Source organism: Pan paniscus, chromosome 4, assembly GCF_029289425.2.
Source record: "Pan paniscus chromosome 4, NHGRI_mPanPan1-v2.0_pri, whole genome shotgun sequence".
Taxonomy (NCBI): domain Eukaryota; kingdom Metazoa; phylum Chordata; class Mammalia; order Primates; family Hominidae; genus Pan; species Pan paniscus.
In genome coordinates this window covers 167,216,955-167,237,588 of record NC_073253.2, presented here as the reverse complement: position 1 = coordinate 167,237,588, position 20,634 = coordinate 167,216,955, and the positions used below count along the sequence as shown (strand labels likewise).

The 20,634-nt window shown below is 49.0% G+C and overlaps 1 protein-coding gene across 2 annotated transcripts in view; it reads left to right on the top strand.

Moving 5' to 3' along the window:
- STK10 (serine/threonine kinase 10) overlaps window positions 1-20,634 on the top strand; it is a 143,233-nt gene that overhangs the window by 90,170 nt on the left and 32,429 nt on the right. For both annotated transcript variants that reach the window (XM_003813989.5, XM_055112872.2), the window contains 5 exons: window positions 1,615-1,749; window positions 4,224-4,772; window positions 7,813-7,943; window positions 14,723-14,846; window positions 15,302-15,481. In XM_003813989.5, coding sequence (XP_003814037.1) covers window positions 1,615-1,749; window positions 4,224-4,772; window positions 7,813-7,943; window positions 14,723-14,846; window positions 15,302-15,481 — 1,119 coding nt within the window. The remainder of the gene's footprint in view (window positions 1-1,614; window positions 1,750-4,223; window positions 4,773-7,812; window positions 7,944-14,722; window positions 14,847-15,301; window positions 15,482-20,634) is intronic.

Sequence of the window (20,634 nt, the reverse complement as noted above, 5' to 3'; positions counted from 1 at the left end):
TGCTAGAAATTTGTTTTTTAGTCATTTAAATACTTCCCCAGCAATCTTGTTGACACTCCCTCCCCGGATAAATTGTCTGAGAGTAAAAACAGTGAATTTCACCAGAGCCTTCCTGTAAATTGTAAATGAGCAAATTCTAGCTTCATGATGCCCCCCACCCCACCCCATCATTCCTTTCCCAGTGGCCCTCGGTGAGCGTGGTGGGTTGAGGAATCCCACATCCCTGGCTATACCCGGGTGCCGTCACCCAGGATACCTCACACTGACTTAATATCGCTGAGACCTTTTGCTTTGGCGTTTTGCAAGGTCCATAAAAGAACATTCACTTTTAAATAAGACTCTGACATTTGTATAAAAACCTAGAATAGAACATACACCACTCTGCCTCAAGATCTTGTATTTCCTTTCTTAAAACCAAACACATATGTCCACCCAAAGACATACGAGAATGTCTCTTGCAGCTTTATTCATAGTTGCCAAAAATGGGAAACAGCCCAGATGTCCAGCAGCAGCAGGATGAATAAACAAACTGTGCCGTAGTCATACAGTGAGACCCTGCACAGAAATAAAACAGGAACAGTTTACCGAAATAGGCGACAATGTAGGTGAATCTCACAGTCATGACGCTGAGTAAAGGAAGCCAACGCGAAAGACTGCACACACGATGCTCTGTTTCTAGGAAGCTGAGGAGCAGGCTCCCGAGGCTGGCGGCGTGGGAGTGGGGTTGCCTGCCAAGGGAGACGGGAGCCTTCCCCGGTGATGGAAATGTTCTGTATCTTGAGCTGGGTGGCAGTTACGCTGGGTGCATATATATGTAAAAAGTCATTGAGGCTGGGCACAGTGGCTCACGCCTGTAATCCCAGCACTTTGGGAGGCTGAGGCGGGTGGATCACTTAAGGTCAGGAGTTTGAGACCAGCCTGGCCAACATGGTGAAACCCCGTCTCTACTAAAAATATAAAAAATTAGCCTGGCGTGGTGGTGCATGCCTGTAATCCCAGCTACTTGGGAGGCTGAGGCAGGAGAATCCCTTGAACCTGGTAGGTGGAGGTTGCAGTGAGCCAAGATTGCGCAACTGCCTTCCAGCCTGGGCAACAAGAGTGAAACTCTGTCTCAAAAAAGTCATTGAGCTTTACAACCTGTGAACTTTGCTATAGGAATGTTATTCCTCAACAAAATGTATGTAGCATATTTTATAAAACTATATATTAAAACCTTTTAAAAAGGAAAATAGACACCCTCCCTTGCAAACACGGCTTGAGCTAAGCATCCTACTTTGGGCTAAGCATTTTCAAGTGCATGATCTCATTTAATCCGCATGACCTCCCTGTGGGTTCATTGTTAACGTGTCCACTTGAGAGATGAGGAGCCTGTGGCTCAGAGAGGTTAAGTGACATGCTCAAGGTCACACAGCCACTGAGAGACACAGCTGGGATCTGCCCTCTTTCCAACACACTTGGGACTTTCCAGGCTGTCTCTGGGTCCCCAAGTTCATGTGCACATTTTGCTCAGGAATGAGGCTGGCCTTTTCTGCCCCGGGGGTGAGCTCCCCCAGCCTCTTCCACCCCACCATGACCCCAGAGTGGTTCTAATCTGGGTGCATCTTGCCCCCTCAGCATCCCTTCGTCAGCGGCATCACCAGTAACAAGGCTCTGCGGGAGCTGGTGGCTGAGGCCAAGGCCGAGGTGATGGAAGAGATCGAAGACGGCCGGGATGAGGGGGAAGAGGAGGACGCCGCGGATGCCGCCTCCGTAAGGCCAGGGAGAGTGGGGCTTAGCGGGGGCTGGGAGGACCGGATCTCAGCTGGCCCTGCTGGTGTGGGAGGGGCAGGGAAGGCCGGGACTCTGGCTCAGGCAATTTCTTCCCAGCTCAGAGGTTGCAGACGCCCACGCTGCAGGTAACGTAAGATGGCATGTGGGCCGGGGTGAGGCAGCAGGGGGTGTTGGCCGGATCCCGATCCTGTGAGTTTTCAGCAGATACCAGAGATCTAGATTTTCACATGAAATCTTCCAATTTTTAAAAGTTGGTAACTGATTCATGGCTTCCCATCCTTTGTTCCTGTCACGGCTCACATACCAAATGAGACTGTTTTTAGCTCATTTTGGGATAAATACGGGAGGCTGCATATGGCCACAGGCAACACCCTGGCCCCCCTCTAGCTGCCCTCAGTGCCAAGGGGACCCATGTCTGGGCACATTTGGAACTCTTTTGCAGCTTCAGTGCTTGCTGGATTTAGATTGAAATTAAAGCTAATTTAAATTTGTAAAAACCCTCTGAGCCAAGGAAAACATGTCTGTGGGCTGGATTCTGGCCCAAGCTGTTGCTCTGTAATCCCTGGCCTTGCTGGGGGAGGCCTCTTCCCAGGGATAGGGTGGCCATCCCGGTGGCTCCCTGTGCCTAGAGAAGCAGGGGCTGGACTTACCCATCAGGGGATGGAGCTGGCCCATATCCTTGTGCTGTGGACGGCACTGCAGCTTCCTCAAATTTAATTCAGTCCTGGGTGGAGCCTGAGGCTGGTGCAGACCCTCACCAGGGTGAAGAAGGAAAGCCCTGAAGGGCAGGGCAAGCGGAATCATCACAACCACCCCAGCCATGCATGGAGCCCCTGGTGGCTGCCGGGCCCTCTACAGCTCTGACACAGGGTAACCAAGCTCCAGCTTACAGACAGGAAAACTGAGATCGATACAGTGAAGTGGCTGGCTGAGCCGATAGATGGCAGGGCCAGGGGTGGATGTGGAGTAGGAGAACCTCAGTGGGGCCTGGCTCCAGGAGGAGGTAGAAAGCGCTCACACCCGGCCTCATTGTCTGCATGCAGGAGGCTGATCTTTGTCCTGCGGGTATTGGGAGCCCCGAAGGGTTTCAGGCAGGGACTGGGTATTGGGGTGGAAGTGACAGAATCAGATCTGCGTTTTTGAGCCATCACTCTGGGTGTTGACTAGAAGGTAGATTGGAGTTGCTTCAATCTACCTTCTAACCAGCTGCCATAGCTGAGGTTAAAAACCAGTGGCTGGCAAGACCCAAAGGAATACTTATAGTATAAATCCATTCATATCACGTTTATAAGCAGGCACAGCTCACCTGTAGCACTTAGAGACCATAGGACAGTGACTATGTCAAGAGGTGGGAGAGCATTGCCACTGAGAAGGACGGGGCGGCAGGGGATGGCCCTCTGGGGCAAAGCAATGTCCCCTCCTGACCTGGAAAGTGGCTACATGGATACTCACTCTATTCACCAAGTTGGATGTTTATGTTTTATGCACAGGAAGAATGTTCTGTTTCACCTTAGCATAGCAACATTTCCAGTACTTTCCACCCAACAAAGACTCTAAAAAACAAAAATGAAGCTGAAAACTTAGTGGCCACAAGGGCTGAATCCAGTCCTCAGACAGGCTTGGCTTGGCCTTTATATGATTTTTTTAAAAATATGAGTTAGTTGCCACCTAAAAATTAAGAGATGTCCATTAAAAACCTAGATTTCAAACTTGTCTTAAAAAATTGGAAGGTTTGGCTGGGTGCGGTGGCACACACCTCTAATCCCAGCACTTTGGGAGGCCGAGGCGGGCAGATCACTTGAGTCCAGGAGTTTGAGACCAGCCTGGGTGACATACTGAAACCCTGTCCCTACTAAAAAATGCAAAAATTAGCTGGGTGTGGTGGCATGCACCTATAGTCCCAGCTACTCGGGAGGCTGAGGTGGGAGGATCACTCCCAGGTGGGAACCCAGGAGGTGGAGGTTGCATTGAGCCAAGATGGCACCACTACACTCCAGCCTGGGTGACAGAGCAAGACCGTGTCTCAAAAAAATAGATAAATAAATAAAATAAAAAATTAAAATTAAAAAACTGGGAAGGTTTGGCCACAGGGGAGCCATTTTCCCACATTGTCACAATTGGCTGGAATGGAGCAGCTACTGACCCCTCCCTGTGGGCCATGAGCTGGCCAGCTGGCCACAGCTGCCTCCTAGCAGGAATAACAGCTATTACATTCAGCTAAGATTAGAGACAGTAAGGAGATTGCCATGCCTCAAAAGAAGTAGTAATTTTATTACGGTTAGGCAATGGGGAGTGCTGAAGACTGGCTAGGGAGATATCTGCTCTCCTTTCTTGGCCCTGGCCCACTTCATCTTGAGGGTGTCTGACTTTCTCCACTGCATCTCTGACTCTTGCCTTGAACATACAGCAGCATGGCCTTGAATATATATATATATATGTATTTTTTTTTCTAGACCCTGGAGAACCATACTCAGAACTCCTCTGAGGTGAGTCCGCCAAGCCTCAATGCTGACAAGCCTCTCGAGGAGTCACCTTCCACCCCGCTGGCACCCAGCCAGTCTCAGGACAGTGTGAATGAGCCCTGCAGCCAGCCCTCTGGGGACGGATCCCTCCAAACCACCAGTCCCCCAGTCGTGGCCCCTGGAAATGAGAACGGCCTGGCAGTGCCTGTGCCCCTGCGGAAGTCCCGACCCGTGTCAATGGATGCCAGAATTCAGGTAGCCCAGGAGAAGCAAGTTGCTGAGCAGGGTGGGGACCTCAGCCCAGCAGCCAACAGATCTCAAAAGGCCAGCCAGAGCCGGCCCAACAGCAGCGCCCTGGAGACCTTGGGTGGGGAGAAGCTGGCCAATGGCAGCCTGGAGCCGCCTGCCCAGGCAGCTCCAGGGCCTTCCAAGAGGGACTCGGACTGCAGCAGCCTCTGCACCTCTGAGAGCATGGACTACGGTACCAATCTCTCCGCTGACCTGTCGCTGAACAAAGAGATGGGCTCTCTGTCCATCAAGGTAACACCGCCTCTGCCACCACGGGCTTGCAGCAAGACCATTGCAGAATGTTCTGTGGCTCCATTTTGGTTTCAAAAGCATTTAGGGGCTTCCTTGCATTTTAAGGGGTTCATTAGGGGGTTTTGGGTTTGACTCATAGTTTAATCTCCAAAATATCTGGGTTCAGTGTGGGATTTAGGAATGTAAAGCAGTTGGTTTGGGTTTAAATTTCAAAGCTTGGTAAAAGGCCCTGGTAAAATTTGGGAGAGAGAACTCTTAGACCTTAGCTGCAAATGAAGTTCTGTCATCCGGAGGTCAGCCACGAGACCCAGCTGATAACTGGTAAATCCAACTAAAGGAAACAGCTCAAAGCCGTCTTCCCTGCCTCCGGGGCCTTTCTGGAGGTGGGCAGTGTTGTGAATGATGATAGCCACCGCACTAGAGGCCTGGGCTTGAGGTGAACCCTGTACAAAGTGCTTTAAAAAGAACAGACAGGCTCCTTCATCCTCTCACTTTACAAATAAGCAGATGAAGGCTCAGAGAAGTGAGGAGCCAGCCCAGGGCCAGGTAGGAGTGGGAAGATGGACAGACCCCAGGCTCCAAACTCTAAACCTTCCCAGTGGGAGCCATGGCCTCCTTCTTAGGCAGCTGGAAGGGGCTGACTCCTTTCCTGGCCTCCCTGATAAATCCCAGGGTGTTACTAAACTCACCATGGGTCACCTGACCCTCTACCCAAAGCTCATTTTAGAGGAAATACTGTATGATTTTGTTTTTCCTTCCCAAATGTACTTGGTGAAAAACACGCAGTAGAGACTCGAACATATTTGCTAAGCAAAGGGGAGTGACAGGAGCCGCAACGGCCAATCAGCTTTAGGCAGGGAAGGGAAGCACAGTTCCAACAGGCCACCGGGACAAGCATGCACAGCAGCTGTTACCTGTGAGCAGCGTCTTCCTTAGGACCGGCATCCTGCCACTTCTCTTCCTGAAGACACTAAGTGAAAAAAAGGTGTTTTTATTTGTTTTTTTAATGAGACAGACCCACCTAAAGCAGGGGCTTCCCTGCTCTTCTCAAGGCTGTGGAGAATGTTTCTGGTTGACTGCATTGCGTCAGGGACCTCAGGCCGTTCTGATGAGAGTCCTCCGCTGCACCAGCACCCCCTGGCGTGACTAGGAGCCTGTTCCTTCAGGGATGGAGGCCACCTGGCCAGGAGCAGTTCTCAGCAGAGGGCTGTGGCTGTGGGTGCCCTTTCTTCCCCTCCACTCTCACTCCTGCCGGCCTCTACTTCTCACTGCTGGCCTGACCCATCCTGACTGGGTCCTGGCACATGTGAGCTGGTCACCATAGAGAGATGAGAGTCGGGCATGCTGGTCCATGCTGATGCTGTCCAGAGCCCCTGGGCGAGGTGCCATGGGCAGGAGACGGGGGCCCAGACGTCAGGGAGCAAAAACAGTCTGCCCGTCTCGACTCAGCAGGAGTGGAGCTCAGCATAGATTTCAAGGGGTCAAGAGACCTGCCACGCTGGCTCCTCACTCCTCTTTCAGGGGCTGGGAGGCCCCGTGTTAGGAAGGCAGGGCTGGGCTACACCAAAAAGAGTCTTCAGGCCGGGCGCCGTGGCTCACACCTGTAATCCCAGCACTTTGGGAGGCCGAGGCGGTTGGATCACGAGGTCAGGAGTTCGAGACCAGCCTTACCAACATGGTGAAACCCTGTCTCTACTTTAAAAAATTAAAAAATTAGCCGGGCGTGGTGGCGCATACCTGTAATCCCAGCCACTCAGGAGGCTAAGGCAGGAGAATCACTTGAACCCAGGAGGCGGAGGTTGTGGTGAGCTGAGACTGCGCCACTGCACTCCAGCCTGGGCAACAGAGCGAGACTCCATCTCAAAAAAAAAAAAAAAAAGAGCCTTTGAAGCCAACCAAGAGGCCAGAGGCAGTGGGCAGAGCGGGAGGGTTATGGGGACACCTTCAGAATCAGAGCTGAGAACTTCCAGAGGGTACCACGTATTATGACACACAAACACCTCCAGGATCCCAGGTGGCACCTGCACAATCACTTGTGGCGTGTGCGATTACTCACAGGAAAAGATGACGATTATGTGTAATCTCACGGTGACTCCCAGCAGGTGGGGAGTTCAGTCCAGGTCAGCTTTGGCTACCAAACCAGTTATGAAAACAGCCTTTGGTTTTTGGGCTCCTTTGGATTTTGGCACCATGCGCGAGGATTGTGGGTGGTCTGCAGTAATAACTGTCAGAAAGAAATGCTAAGCATGGAACATGTGCTGGGAGCGGGCACTGCTCTGTGTGCCTGCCATGTGTTCTCTCATTGAATCTTCACAACCACCCTGGGAGGCAAGTAGTGTGACTATCCTCCCTGAACAGGTGAGGAAGCTGAGGCTCAGACAGGACAAGGGGCTGGCCCAGAGACACAGAGCAAGTAAGTGGTGCAGTGAGGGTTAGAACTCAGCTCTTTTTTTTTTTTTTTTTTTTTTGAGACGGAGTCTAGCTGTATGGCCCAGGCTGGAGTGCAGTGGCGTGATCTCAGCTCACTGCAAACTCCGCCTCCTGGGTTCAAGTGATTCTCCTGCCTCAGCCTCCCAAGTAGCTGGGATTACAGGCGCCTGCCACCATGCCTGGCTACTTTTTGTATTTTTAGTAGAGACAGGGTTTCACTGTGTTGGCCAGACTGGTCTCGAACTCCTGACCTTGTGATCCGCCTGCTTCGGCCTCCCAAAGTGCTGGGATTACAAGCGTAAGCCACCGTGCCCGGCAAGAACGCGGCTCTTTCTGACACCATGTCCTGGATGCATGAGAGGTGCTGGCAGCAAGGTAGGGGAGGCCTCAGCACAGTTTCTGAAGGCTGAGATCAGGGAAAGGCAAGGGGATAAGCTCAGAACCCCCGGCTCCTAGGTTAAGTTGAGGCAAGAGGGAAGATGGATGGCCACATCTCTCTGGGGGTGGTTCTGAAGCTGTGGGCCCAGCAGAGCTGTGGCCTCACCTGCTGCGACAGCCATGGGTCCTTAGCTGAAATGCTGAGACTTGTCTAATGGTTTTCCCTGGCCAGGACCCGAAACTGTACAAAAAAACCCTCAAGCGGACACGCAAATTTGTGGTGGATGGTGTGGAGGTGAGCATCACCACCTCCAAGATCATCAGCGAAGATGAGAAGAAGGATGAGGAGATGAGATTTCTCAGGCAAGCCTGGGAAGGGCCACCAATGGTGGTAACAGGGTGGGGCTATGGTAAGAGGAGTGGGCATTGGTCCTTTGGTGAGAGGGCTGTCTGTCTACAGCATGAAGTGGGGGAATCAAGGAGACAAAAGGAAACTCATTTTGCCTGCGATCCTGCACTCCCCCATCTACCCAACCGTTCACCTATCTATCCACTCATCCATTCATTTATTCACCCATCTATCCACCTACTCACCTATCTACCTATTCATCTGTCCACCCATCCGTCTACCCATCCTTCCACCCACTCACCCCTCCACCCATCCACCTATCTACCCACTCAACTTTCCATCCATCCATCCAACTGTCCACCCATTCATCTACCTATCTACTTAATCATCCATCCTTCCATTCATTTATCCACCCATCAATCCACCTACTCACCTGTCTGCCTATCCATCTATCCACCCAGTCATTCACCCATCCATTCATCCATCCATTCATCCACTCTTCCACTCATTCATCTACCCACTCACTCACCTTCCATCTATCCACCTAACAATCCACCCATCCTTCTACTCACTCACCATTCCATCCTTCCCTTCATCTGCCCAATTATCCATCTGTTTATCTATCCATCCACCCAATCACCCATCCGTCCATTTTATCCTTCCATCCATTTATCTACCCATCTATTTATTTACCTACTCCCTATCTACTTCCATCTGTCCACCCAATCATCCATCCAGTCATCCATCCACCCACCCACTCGTCTACCCATTCAGCCCTCCACCTATCTACCTAACCATCCGTCCGTCCATCCATCCTTCCATCCATCCATCCATCCATCCATCCATCCATCCATCCATCCATCCATGTATCCACCAACCCACCAGGTTGGAGACAAGGTGTTGACCCAAATAGATAAGGCCATTGCCCTTGTAGAACTTACACCTAATGGGCCAACATACAGTACACAAAATAATCCCTGATTGTGGTACATGCCATGAAAGAAGTAACAGGTGACATGATAGTGAGTGCTTGGAGTGGGGGAGGCTGCTCCAAGGGAAGCCCCTGAGCCAGGCCTAAAGGATGAGGGGAGGAGAGCTGAGGGAGCCCAGGGGAAATTGCAGTTGCTGAGGCCCTGAGGAATAACTAGTCAGCTTGTTTAAGGGACTGGTGGAGGGAGAGAGGGAGATCTTGACTAGGATGGGCAGGCTCTGGGCTCAGGCTGGGGCAGTGGCCGGGAAGAGGGAAAAACATGCTCAGATTTGACCTACATTTTGGAGGCAAAACCAGTGAGCTGGTAAAGGACTGGAACAGGGAGGAAGGTGTGAGGCAAAGCTGTTTGCTAGGATCAGCTTTATACTTTTCAGTTGTTCATCCCCCACTTACAGCCCTCCTTTGGGAGACCCTATTTCCACATTTTGTAAACAAATGAGGAAACACTATTTCTGGGCAAGTAAGTCACTTGCCCTGGGTCTTCCAGTTAGGCAGGGGTAACGCTGAGATTCTAACTGGGTCTGTGTGTGTGAGAATTCCTTCAGGTTTCACTGGACCATGTAGCTGGCAGGGGTTGGGGGAGCTTAACACTTAGGGAGGCCATGGAGCCACGGAGTCCCCTGGGGGCCAGGCCTTTGCAGGGTAAATTCATGGTTAGTGTAGAGAAAATTTCTAGAACATTAATCACATATTTTTATATATGTGAATTAAAATTTTTTTAATTTTATGTATTTATTTATTTTTTGAGATGGAATCTTGCTCTGTCGCTCAGGCTGGAGTGCAGTGGTGCGATCTCGGTTCAGTGCAACCTCTGCCTCCTGGGTTCACGCCATTCTCCTGCCTCAGCCTCCTGAGTAGCTGGGACTATAGGTGCCCGCCACCACGCCCGGCTAATTTTTGTATTTTTAGTACAGACGGGGTTTCACCGTATTGGCCAGGCTGGTCTCAAACTCCTGACCTTGTGATCCGCCCGCCTCGGCCTCCCAAAGTGCTGGAATTACAGATGTGAGCCACCGCGCCCGGCCTAATATTCATATTTTTTTAAAAGTATAACCATGCAGCTGGGCACAGCAGCACACACCTGTAATTTCAGCACTTTGGGAGGCTGAAGTGAGAGGATCACTTGAGCCCAGGAGTTCGAGACCATCTGGGCAACCTAGTGTCTCTACAAAAAAATTTTAAAATTAGCTGGGCACATACCTGTAGTCCCAGCTACTCGGGAGGCTGAAGTGGGAGGATCACTTGAGCCTAGGAGGTCAAGGCTGCAGTGAGCTGCGTTCATGCCACCGCTCTCCAGCCTGGGCAACAGAGCAAGACTCTATCTCTCAAAAATAAATTTAAAAAAGAAATTGTAAAAAATGAAAGCATAGGCCAGGTGCAGTGGCTCACACCTGTAATCCCAGCACTTTGGGAGGCCTAGGCGAGTGGATCACCTGAGGTCAGGAGTTCGAGAAAAGCCTGGCCAACATGGCAAAACCTGGTCTCTACTAAAACTACAAAAATTAGCCAGCTGTGGTGGCGGGCGTCTGTAATCCCAGCTACTCGGGAGGCTGAGACAGGAGAATCACTTGAACCCAGGAGGCGGAGGTTGCAGTGAGCCGAGATTGTGTCACTACACTCCAGCCTGGGCGACAGGGTGAGATTCTGTCTCAAAAGTAAATAAATAAATAAATAAATAAGCCAAAACCAAATAAAAGTAGTTTTAGATGTTCTGGATCTCTTCTCCCTCTAGGAGACAGAGGGAGGAAAAACAGACTTTTCACTAGTGTATCTGCATACACCACACACACACACACACTGGTGTCATCTGTGTGGGTCGGGAGGCTAGGGCACAGGTTGCTTTGGCAGATGAAACCACCTTCTGTTCTTATGGTCACCTGAGAGGCACCCTGGACTCTGAGCTTCAACCTCAAGAGCTGGGTTTCCATCACCTCCCCTCTGGGCAATTGAAGTTCTCAGGGATCAATTCTAGATTGGCCACACCCCATGGAGAAGCAGTGCTCTCTGGCCCTGGCTGTGGTTCCCCACCCTCCTCCTGAGCAGAGCAGCTGTGTGCTACTCAGGGTCAAAAGGTGAGACCTCGAGGAGGTGAAGAGGTGCTCGGCAGGAACCGGGATTTTCTCGCTTGCCTGCCGTGGTCTGGAGGTCTGAGCGCCTGTAAACTAGGCCAGGCCACCAGACCACAGGGGTGTGGAAGGCCCTGATCATCCCCTGCTGGCCCAGGCCCCTGGTCATACCTCACCCCTGGCGTTTTTGGAGAATTGGGTCACACCTAGGCATTTGAACCATGTGGCTGAGCATGTATCACGTTCTCAGACTGACGAGGCTTCCGGGCAGAGTCCCTCCTGTCCTTCCCTAAAACGGCTTCTGCCGTTCCCTCGCTCTTGAGCCTCAGCCTTCTCTTTGCTTGCCTTTCCTTCTGAGAGCACAGGTGGGCCAGGGAGTGCTAGAGCTGGCTGCCTGCCTTCTTTCTGTACTCCTTTTAGGCTTTTTGTCAGTTCTTCTCTAAACCTTAGTTTCTCTTGAGTCAGGATTTCCATTTCCTCGTTAACACTCTCAAAAACTGCCTCCTCTCTTCTCACTTTCCAGAAAAGCAGAGGCTCAGACAGTCTTCCCTCCGTGGCTGTAGAAAGCGCCTCTGGCTTTTCCCAGAGGCAGGGCAGCCATTGCCTCTTCTTCCTTGGTAGAATTCGAGCAGTTGCCATTTACAGAGTGCTGGTCATGTGCCACGTGGGCACTTTACCTGTGTCATCTCATTTATCCTTCAAAGGACCCAACAGGTAAAGATTGTTAGCCTCATTTTGCAGAGGAGGGAGTGAGTCCCACAAGGATAAGTGACTCCCCGAGCGGGCACCCAGCTGGAAAACTGACTGAGCCTAGATTCACACAGGGGCGCTGCGACCCCAGAGAATGCTCTTGGCCTCGCTGCACTGCCCAACCCCTCCTTGTGCTGCTCTTGGGGGGCAGTTCTGTGAGCAGTTATGGCCCCTCCGAGTCATGAGGAAGGCCACCGGGGTCAGAGCGTGGCCTCATGGGAATCAGCATGGTGCCGCACTGGACTAGGACACAAGCCTCACGGACCCCAACCCCGAGAGGCCGCCAGGAGCCGCCAGTTCAGTCAGGAGGCCTAGGTTCTTTCTGTAGTAGTTTGGTTTTTTTCTTTTTTTCTGATTATATAAATGATATGTAGCAATTTTTTCTCTCTCTTTTTTTTTTGAAGCGGAGTCTCACTCTGTCACCCAGGCTGGAGTGCAGTGGTGCGATCTCGGCTCACTACAACCTCTGCCTCCCAGGTTCACACCATTCTCCTGCCTCAGCCTCCCAAGTAGCTGGGATTACAGGCGTGCACCACCATACCTGGCTAATTTTTGTATTTTTAGTAGAGATGGGGTTTCACCATGTTGGCCAGGCTGGTTTCGAACTCCTGACCTCAAGTGATCCGCCAGCCTCAGCCCCCCAAAGTGCTGGGATTACAGGTGTGAGCCACCGCGCCCGGCCTACATAGCAATTTTTAATGGATTTGCTCATTAAGAAACATGGTTAACACTTGGGGCTTATCCCTCTGATATTTTTTCTGTGAGTACACACATACACTGACAACATAAATATATGTATATAATTAGGGCATGTGGCTTAGGTCAATTTTTTTTTTCTTTTTTTAACACAGGATCTTGCTCTTGCCCAGGCTGGAGTGCAAGCGGCGTAGTCACGGCTCACTGCAGCCTGGACTTCCTGGGCTCAAGCAGTCTTCCAGCCTCAGCCTTTTAAGTAGCTGGGACCACACACATGCACCACCATGCCCGGCTAATTTTTGTTTTTTGGCAGAGATGAGGTCTCGCTATGTGGCCCAGGCTGGGCTTGAACTCCTGAGCTCAAGTGATCCTCCCAACTCGGCCTCCCAAAGTACTGGGATTATAGGCGTGGGCCACCACGCATGGCCTAGGTCACATTTTTATTATATATTTTTTAGCAGGTAATAAAGGTTAAACATCCCAAATCAAAAAATCCAAAATCCAAAATGCTGCAAAATCTGCAACTTTTTGAGCACTGACATCAAATTCTCACTGGAACATTTCGGACTTCAGATTTTCAGATTAGGGATGCTCGTTCAGTAAGTATAATATTCTACAATCTAAAAAAATCTGACACCCAAAACACTTCTGGTCCCAAGCTTTTTCAGTAAAGGATACTCGACCTGTATAAGGTCCATGGTTCGAAATTAAAAAAAAGAAAGAAAGAAGATAAACAGTGAAAAATTTCCCTCTTCATTTTCCTACCAGAAATCCAGTTCCCTTTCCTGTGTTAGTGTTTTATGGTTTAATCCTTCCAGAGATACTAGAAAAGTAAACAATACATATATGTGTGTACAGAGACCTTGTTGTCCTTTTTTCTCCCAGATAAGGTGGCATAACAGACCTATTCTTTAATATCTTGCTTTTTTTTTTACCTAGAGATTACTCCATATCTGTTCATAAATATTATTATTATTTTGAGACAGAGTTTTGCCCTTGTTGCCCAGGCGGGAGTGCAGTGGCGCTATCTGGGCTCACAGCAACCGCCGCCTCCCGGGTTCAAGCGATTCTCTTGCCTCAGCCTCTTAAGTAGCTGGGATTACAGGCATGCACCACCACACCCAGCTACTTTTGTATTTTTAGTAGAGACGGGGTTCTCCATGTTGGTCAGGCTGGTCTTGAACCCCCGACCTCAGGTGATCCACCCTCCTCGGCCTCCCAAAGTGCTGGGATTACAGGTATGAGCCACCGTGCCCAGCCGAATTATTATTTTTAATATATGTTTCCTTATGTAATTAAACATTTTCTAAAACTTGATTTTTTTAAGGTTGTATAGAATTCCATCATATCAATATACTTTATTTACATAGACCTATATTGATGGACATTTGCTTCTAATTTTTTACTAAATAACATTGATTTTAAATGACTGATTATTCTTTTTTTTTTTTCTTTTTTTTTGTGTTGTTGAGACGGAGTTTCGCTCTTGTAGTCCAGGCTGGAGTGCAGTGGCGTCATCTCGGCCCACTGGAACCTCCACCTCCCAGGTTCAAGCGATTCTCTTGCCTCAGCCTCCTGAGTAGCTGGGAGTACAGGCGTGTGCCACCATGTCCAGCTAATTTTTGTATTTTTAGTAGAGATGGGGTTTTGCCATGTTGGCCAGGCTGGTCTCAAACTCCTGACCTCAGGTGATTCTTCTGCTTTGGCCTCCCAAAGTGCTGGGATTACAGGTGTGAGCCACCGCACCCAGCTGAATATTCTTATTCAGTGGTTTTGTGCATCTATAAATATTTCTGTAAAATCAGTATCCAGAAGTGGAAACTACTATGTCAAGAAACATAAACTTATTACCAAATTGTCCTCCAGAAATGTACCAGTTTCTACCATCAAATTTTCTACATCATGAAAATGTAGTTTCTACATCAAATTTTCTGCATTATGTTTTCTACATCAAGAAATTGTTTCTTTTTCATTTGTATTTCATATCTATATAGGTGGTTCTAAAATTTCTTTTTATCTTTTGCTTCATGTCTGTTCATGTTCTTTGCCACTTTTTTTGGTTAGGATAATCTTCCTTTTTATTGATTTGTAAGCACTCTTTATTTATTAAGATTATTAAGGTTTTGTCTGTCAATAAATATCAAATGAAGCCTGAGTTCTAGTCATGCCTGTGCCCAAGACTTGTGTGATTTTGCTCCATGATCCAACCTTCAGTGTTCCAAGTTGCAAATATTGTGATCTCTGAAGCCAGTTTCTTACTGTGAAATATCTGTATCCTTTAACCTTTCAGGCGCCAGGAACTCCGAGAGCTTCGGCTGCTCCAGAAAGAAGAGCATCGGAACCAGACCCAGCTGAGTAACAAGCATGAGCTGCAGCTGGAGCAAATGCATAAACGTTTTGAACAGGAAATCAACGTGAGTGTGAGAAAAGATGGGACCCTGGAGGGCTTCTTGCCTCCAGGTGTTCTCTCAGTGGAAGCTACATAGTGGGAATGATTGGGTAGTGGAGAGTAATTCACAACAATTGCCCAATTCCTGGGGGCTTCCCGATCTTGTTAGGCAGTGACTTGTTAACACAGAATCCCGTGAAGGTCGCAGCGATCCTGAGTCCCACAGGAGGATCTCCAGAGGGGAAATAACCTGTATTGAGCACCATGCAACAACACATGGTCTGGTCTCCCTTTTGCAGATGAGGAAATGGAGACTCAGGCTAAGTAACTTGCCCCAGGTCACACGGCAACGGGGCGGTAGAGCTGGGATTCAAGCTTGGGTCTGATCACAAGCTCTGAGTTCTCCCCATTCCACTTCCCATGTCCCTCCCAGGTATAAAGTGACTTCGCTGAGTTTCTCAGAATTTCTGCTCCTTTCAGGCCAAGAAGAAGTTCTTTGACACGGAATTAGAGAACCTGGAGCGTCAGCAAAAGCAGCAAGTGGAGAAGATGGAGCAAGACCATGCTGTGCGCCGCCGGGAGGAGGCCAGGCGGATCCGCCTGGAGCAGGATCGGGACTATACCAGGTTCCAAGAGCAGCTCAAACTGATGAAGAAAGAGGTGAGTATGTGCTCAGTGGGGGTAGGGGCATCTCGGAGTATTAGGGGCCTTCTTGGTTGCAAGTGATCGTGGCCTCAACTCAACCTCACCTTGGCAGCAGAGGGGTACGGCTGAAGAGCTCGGGAGCAGGTGAGCCTGGATCTGTGTGCCCAAGCTGCGCCATGAGGAGCCACTTCTCCATCTTCTGAACTCTGCTTTCCTCTGTGTTGCTATGGCTCAGGGCAGGCCCTCACCCTGTGGCCTCAGGCAGCTTCCTTTACATCCTCCCAGCTTAGCAACCCCTGCTGAGAAAGAGCAGGGAAGAAGGAAGGGCTGGTGGTCCGGGGGAATTTGAGATGCTGTTCCCAGAAGGGCAAGTGGGTGCTGGGTGGGTAGGCACATACAACATGTCCTCTATGCTCCACCCTCTCTGCCTCCTCCTCCTCCCCATGTTGGAAGGGGAAGGGGAGGATGGAAGGAGGTATGTGGTCCTGAGGCACATCTCTCGAGCTGCTCTGGAGAGAGGCATCTGAGTGTCAAAGAACAGCCCATGCCTCCCTCTGTGGAGGAAGGAGACAAGCAGGCTGGAAGCCCCCAGGGCAGGAACGCCAGTCCAGGCTGTTCCCAGTCTCCCAACTGGTAGCAGTGGATGAGCAGCCTCTGAGGGTGGTCCTCAGAGGACCTCAGAGCCCAGATTCCAGACTTTACCATGGGGGGCATGACATTCGGGGGCATCCCAGAGGCCTTGGGAAGCTGCCTCTGGGAGCCAGGGTTCCTGGCCAGCTGAGCAGTTGAGGCAGTCACCTTAGGCACAGATATACCTCAGAGATACTGTGGGTTTGGTTCCATACCACCGCAATAAAGCGAATACTGCAATAAAGCCAGTCAATATTCAGTAAACCATGCTGTACACAGATGTGCTGTCACCTGGGCTTTGTGGCTTCATTTTTAGAGCACAAGCAGAGTAGATTTAGCCTGATTTTTTTTTTTTTTTTTTTTGGAGATGGAGTCTCACTCTGTCACCCAGGCTGGAGTGCAGTGGCACAATCTCGGCTCACTGCAACCTCTGCCTCCCGAGTTCAAGCGATTCTTCTGCCTCAGCCTCCCGAGTAGCTGGGACTACAGGCACGCACCACCACGCTTGGCTAATTTTTGTATTTTTGGTAGAGATGGGGTTTCACCATATTGGCCAGGCTGGTCTCAAACTCCTAACCTCATGATCTGCCCGCCTAGGCCTCTCAAAGTACTGCGGTTATAGGCATGAGCCACCATGCCCAGCTTAGCATGATTCTTAAGGGCCCTAGGATTTTCAAAATGGTAAATGAGCATTGGCTTCAACTTCAAGTCACCATCAGCATGAAACCCTAACAAGAGAGTCAGCCTGTCCTTTGAAGCTTTGAAGCCAGGCATTCACTTCTCTGTAGTTATGAGAGTCCTAGATGGCATTTTCTACCAACAGAAAGCTGTTTCATCTACATTGAAAATCCATCGTTTAGTGCAGCCACTTTCATCAATGATCTTAGCTAGGTCTTCAGGATTACTCACTGCAGCTTCTCCGTCAGCACTTGCTGCTTCACCTTGCACTTTCACGTTATGGAGATGGCATCTTTTCTTGAACATCATGAACCAACCTCTGCTAGCTTCCAGCCTTTCTTCCTCAGCTTCCTCACCTCTCTCAGCCTTCACAGAATTGAAGAGAGTTAGGGCCTTGCCCTGGATCGGGCTTTGGCATAAGGGAGTGTTATAGCTGGTTTGATCTTCTACCCAGACCACTCAAAGTTTATCTCAGCATAGGCTGTTTTGCTTTCTCATCATTCGTGTTCGTTGGAGTAGCACTTTTATCTTTCAAGAATTTTTTCTTTGCATTCACAACTTGGCTAACCGTCTGGTGTAGGAGGCCTTCCTTTTGACCCAGTAAGTTTTCTCCATGCCTTCCTCACTAAGCTTCATCATTTCTAGCTTTTGATTTAAAGTGAGAGACACGCAACTCCTGCTTTCACGTGAACACTTAGAGGCCATTGTAGGGATATTAATTGGCCTAATATCAATATCGTTGTGTCTCAGAGAATAGGGAGGCCTGAGGAGAGGGGAAGAGACAGGGGAAAGGCCAGTCTGTGGAGCAGTCAGATCACATTAAACATTTATTGATTAAGTTTGCTGTCTTATATGGGCTCGTGGCACCCTATAACAATTGCAGGAGTAACATCAGAGCTCACTCATCACAGATCATCATAATAGAGATAATAATAATGAAAAAATGTGAAATATTGCGAGAATTACCAAAATGTGAACAGACAGGAAGTGAGCACATGCTTTTGGAAAAATGACACTGGTAGACTTGCTCGACACAGAGTTGCCACAAACCTTCAATTTGTAAAAATGACAGTATCTGCAAAGTGTAATAAAGTGAAGCATGAAAAAATGAGGTATACCTGCACATTTCAGAGGACCCAAAAACTCAGTCATCAAGATAAAAAAAATTTTAATGCAGCCGGGCGCCGTGGCTCACACTTGTAATCCCAGCACTTTGGGAGGCCCAGGTGGGCGGATCACTTGAGGTCAGGAGTTTGAAACCAGCCTGGCCAACATGGTGAAATCCCATCTCTGCTAAAAACACAAAAAAATTAGTCAGGCATGATCACAGGTGCCTTAATCCCAGCTACTCGAGAGGCTGAGCAGGAGAATTGCTCGAACCCAGGAGACGGAGGTTGCAGTAAGCCGAGATCATGCCATTGCAGTCCAGCCTGGGCAACAAGAGCGAAACTCCATCTCAAAAAAAAAAAAAAAAAAAAAATATATATATATATATATATATATATATATATATATTCTATTAATTTCCAGATCTGTTAATTTCCAGAGAAGCCAGACAAACAAAAAGTCCAATATTGAACAAATAAAACAGTTGCCAACATGCTACGGAAGCATATAGACTGGCTGACTAGAGATCTGGAGAGATCTGTTTTAGGTGGGTCTGGGAAAGCCTCTCAGTGTATGACATGTAAGCTGGGTACAGAAGGATGCTGGCAGGCCTAAGAACCTTCCAGGAGGGTGGGACAGCACCTGCAGAGGTCCTGAGGTATGGGAAAGAGCTTGGAGTGTTCAAAGAGCTGGAAAACCATCCATGTAGCAGGAGCTTAGGAAGCAAAGGGGAGATTGGCACAAGATGGCATCAGACAGGTAGGCAGAGACCACGTAGGGCAGTGGGCCACAGGCAGGAGTGTGCTATTTTAATAATCCTGTTAACATCCTGTCCTTACATAGATGTTTTAGCATTAAATGAGAAGTACATTCAGGGTTAGACCCAGTATCTGCTTGGAATAAGAGCTGGGTAGATGCCCATTCCCTCCTTGGCTCTGCGCCCTGTCACATGTGCACACCGTGTGTGTGTGTGTGCGTGTGTGTGTGTGTGTGTGTGTGGACTTATAAGAGTGGGAGAGAGAGGAGGCGACAGAGGAAGTTGCCTAGTTTAGGAGGGGTTGGGGGAAGCCACAGATCTCCTCACCCTTTCCCAGAACTTGCCCTTAACAAAGTTGGACTTCCTCACCAGCAGGGTTCCAGGAAGGCTCTCGAGCCTGCCGCTGAACGCTGAGGCAGAGCGTGGGATCTGGCACCTGGGGTTCCGCTCACATTCAGTTTTTTCAAATATCTTTTTCTATGGGTGTTTTTCTTCAAGAAGTTTTCATGGAAAGAAAGAGCTTAACTTCGTTGCTCTTTTGGCTTTTTTTTTTTTAATGATGAGGCTGGAGTGCAGTGGCGCAGTCACGGTTCACTGCAGCCTTGAACTCCTGGGCTCAAGTGATCCTCCTGCTCCAGCCTCCTGAGTATTTGGGACCCTGCTAATTTTTTTAAAAAAATTTTGTAGGAATAGGGGTCTCACTTACTTGCCCAGGCTCGTCTTGAATTCCTGGCCTCAAGTGATCCTCCTGCCTCGGCCTCCCAAAGTGTTGGGATTATAGGCGTGAGCCATTGCACCCAGACTCTTTTGACTTTTTGAGGAGGACAGGGCTCACACCATTTAGTAAGATGGTGTCCCAGTTACTGGTCTTTTGTGTAGGTAAACTTTCTTGCTTTGATTCTGCAGCTTACTTATGTAACACAGTGATGGCAGGAGGCCAGTGAGAGACTTTGCTCCATGGCAACCCCAGATATCCCAGATGGCACTGTCTTGCCATTGCCTACTCCACACTCCTAAGAACTCATTCTCTGATTCCAAAGGTCACCTCTGTGAGGGCTGCAAGGTGCTGGGTGAAGAAGTAGGAATTCCAAGTAGGAATGGGAGGTCTGGCCCATTGCCCTTGACATAGTGGTCAGGATGCAGCAGCAGGGGTGAAGGACAGAATTAGAAGGGACGAGACCCCCCCCCCACCAGATGAGCAGCCTCTGAACTACCTACAGATGCATTAGCCATTCCAGTGCTGCAACAGAGTAATTCACACGTGGATGCTGGAGAGGGAGACCATACACATATGCAACAGGCACTTTCCTTTAACCAGCCCAGAGCAAGGAAGTGTGTACCCTGTCCATTTCCCTACGATCCAATCAGTGTGAGAGAGCATGTCATAATTTAAATTCAGGCATGGGAAACACGCACCAAAAAGAAAACCAATAAGATTTGAGAAGCCTCCTGGGACCCTCTTCAGTATTACAGCAATTGGTGTGGGATATTTATCATGCTAATCACTTTTCAATAAGGAAATACACATATAGGAAAAATAATTATTAGCAAGGTAGTTGAACAGGGACCTATTTATTCTTCATGTCAATTTCAAGTAATTTACTGCATCTTCCTGTATATGTGTATCTATGCGTATACAATTAATGTGGATACATTCTCACAACTCTGTAAGGAGGGACTTGATGGTGTGCTGCTCAGTTCCTATATACCAAGTAATCTCTAGCATCCACGAGAAACTGGCTTGACAGTTGTAACTTCTTAGATCACTGAAATCTGAAAACAGATATAACCAGTCTTGAAGGAAATCTTTCCAGAACTCTGTTTTCCTGCCTTCCCAGGCAAAGTTCAATAAACAGAATTTAGCTATTAAATAGTTTGGATCTCTGTAACACCACAGAATTGTAACCCTCGAAGGATCCCTAACGAAATTTTAGTTGAAAGCCAGATTGTTTTTCCTGATGAGAAAATGAGGAACTTGAACGAGTTCAGTAACTTT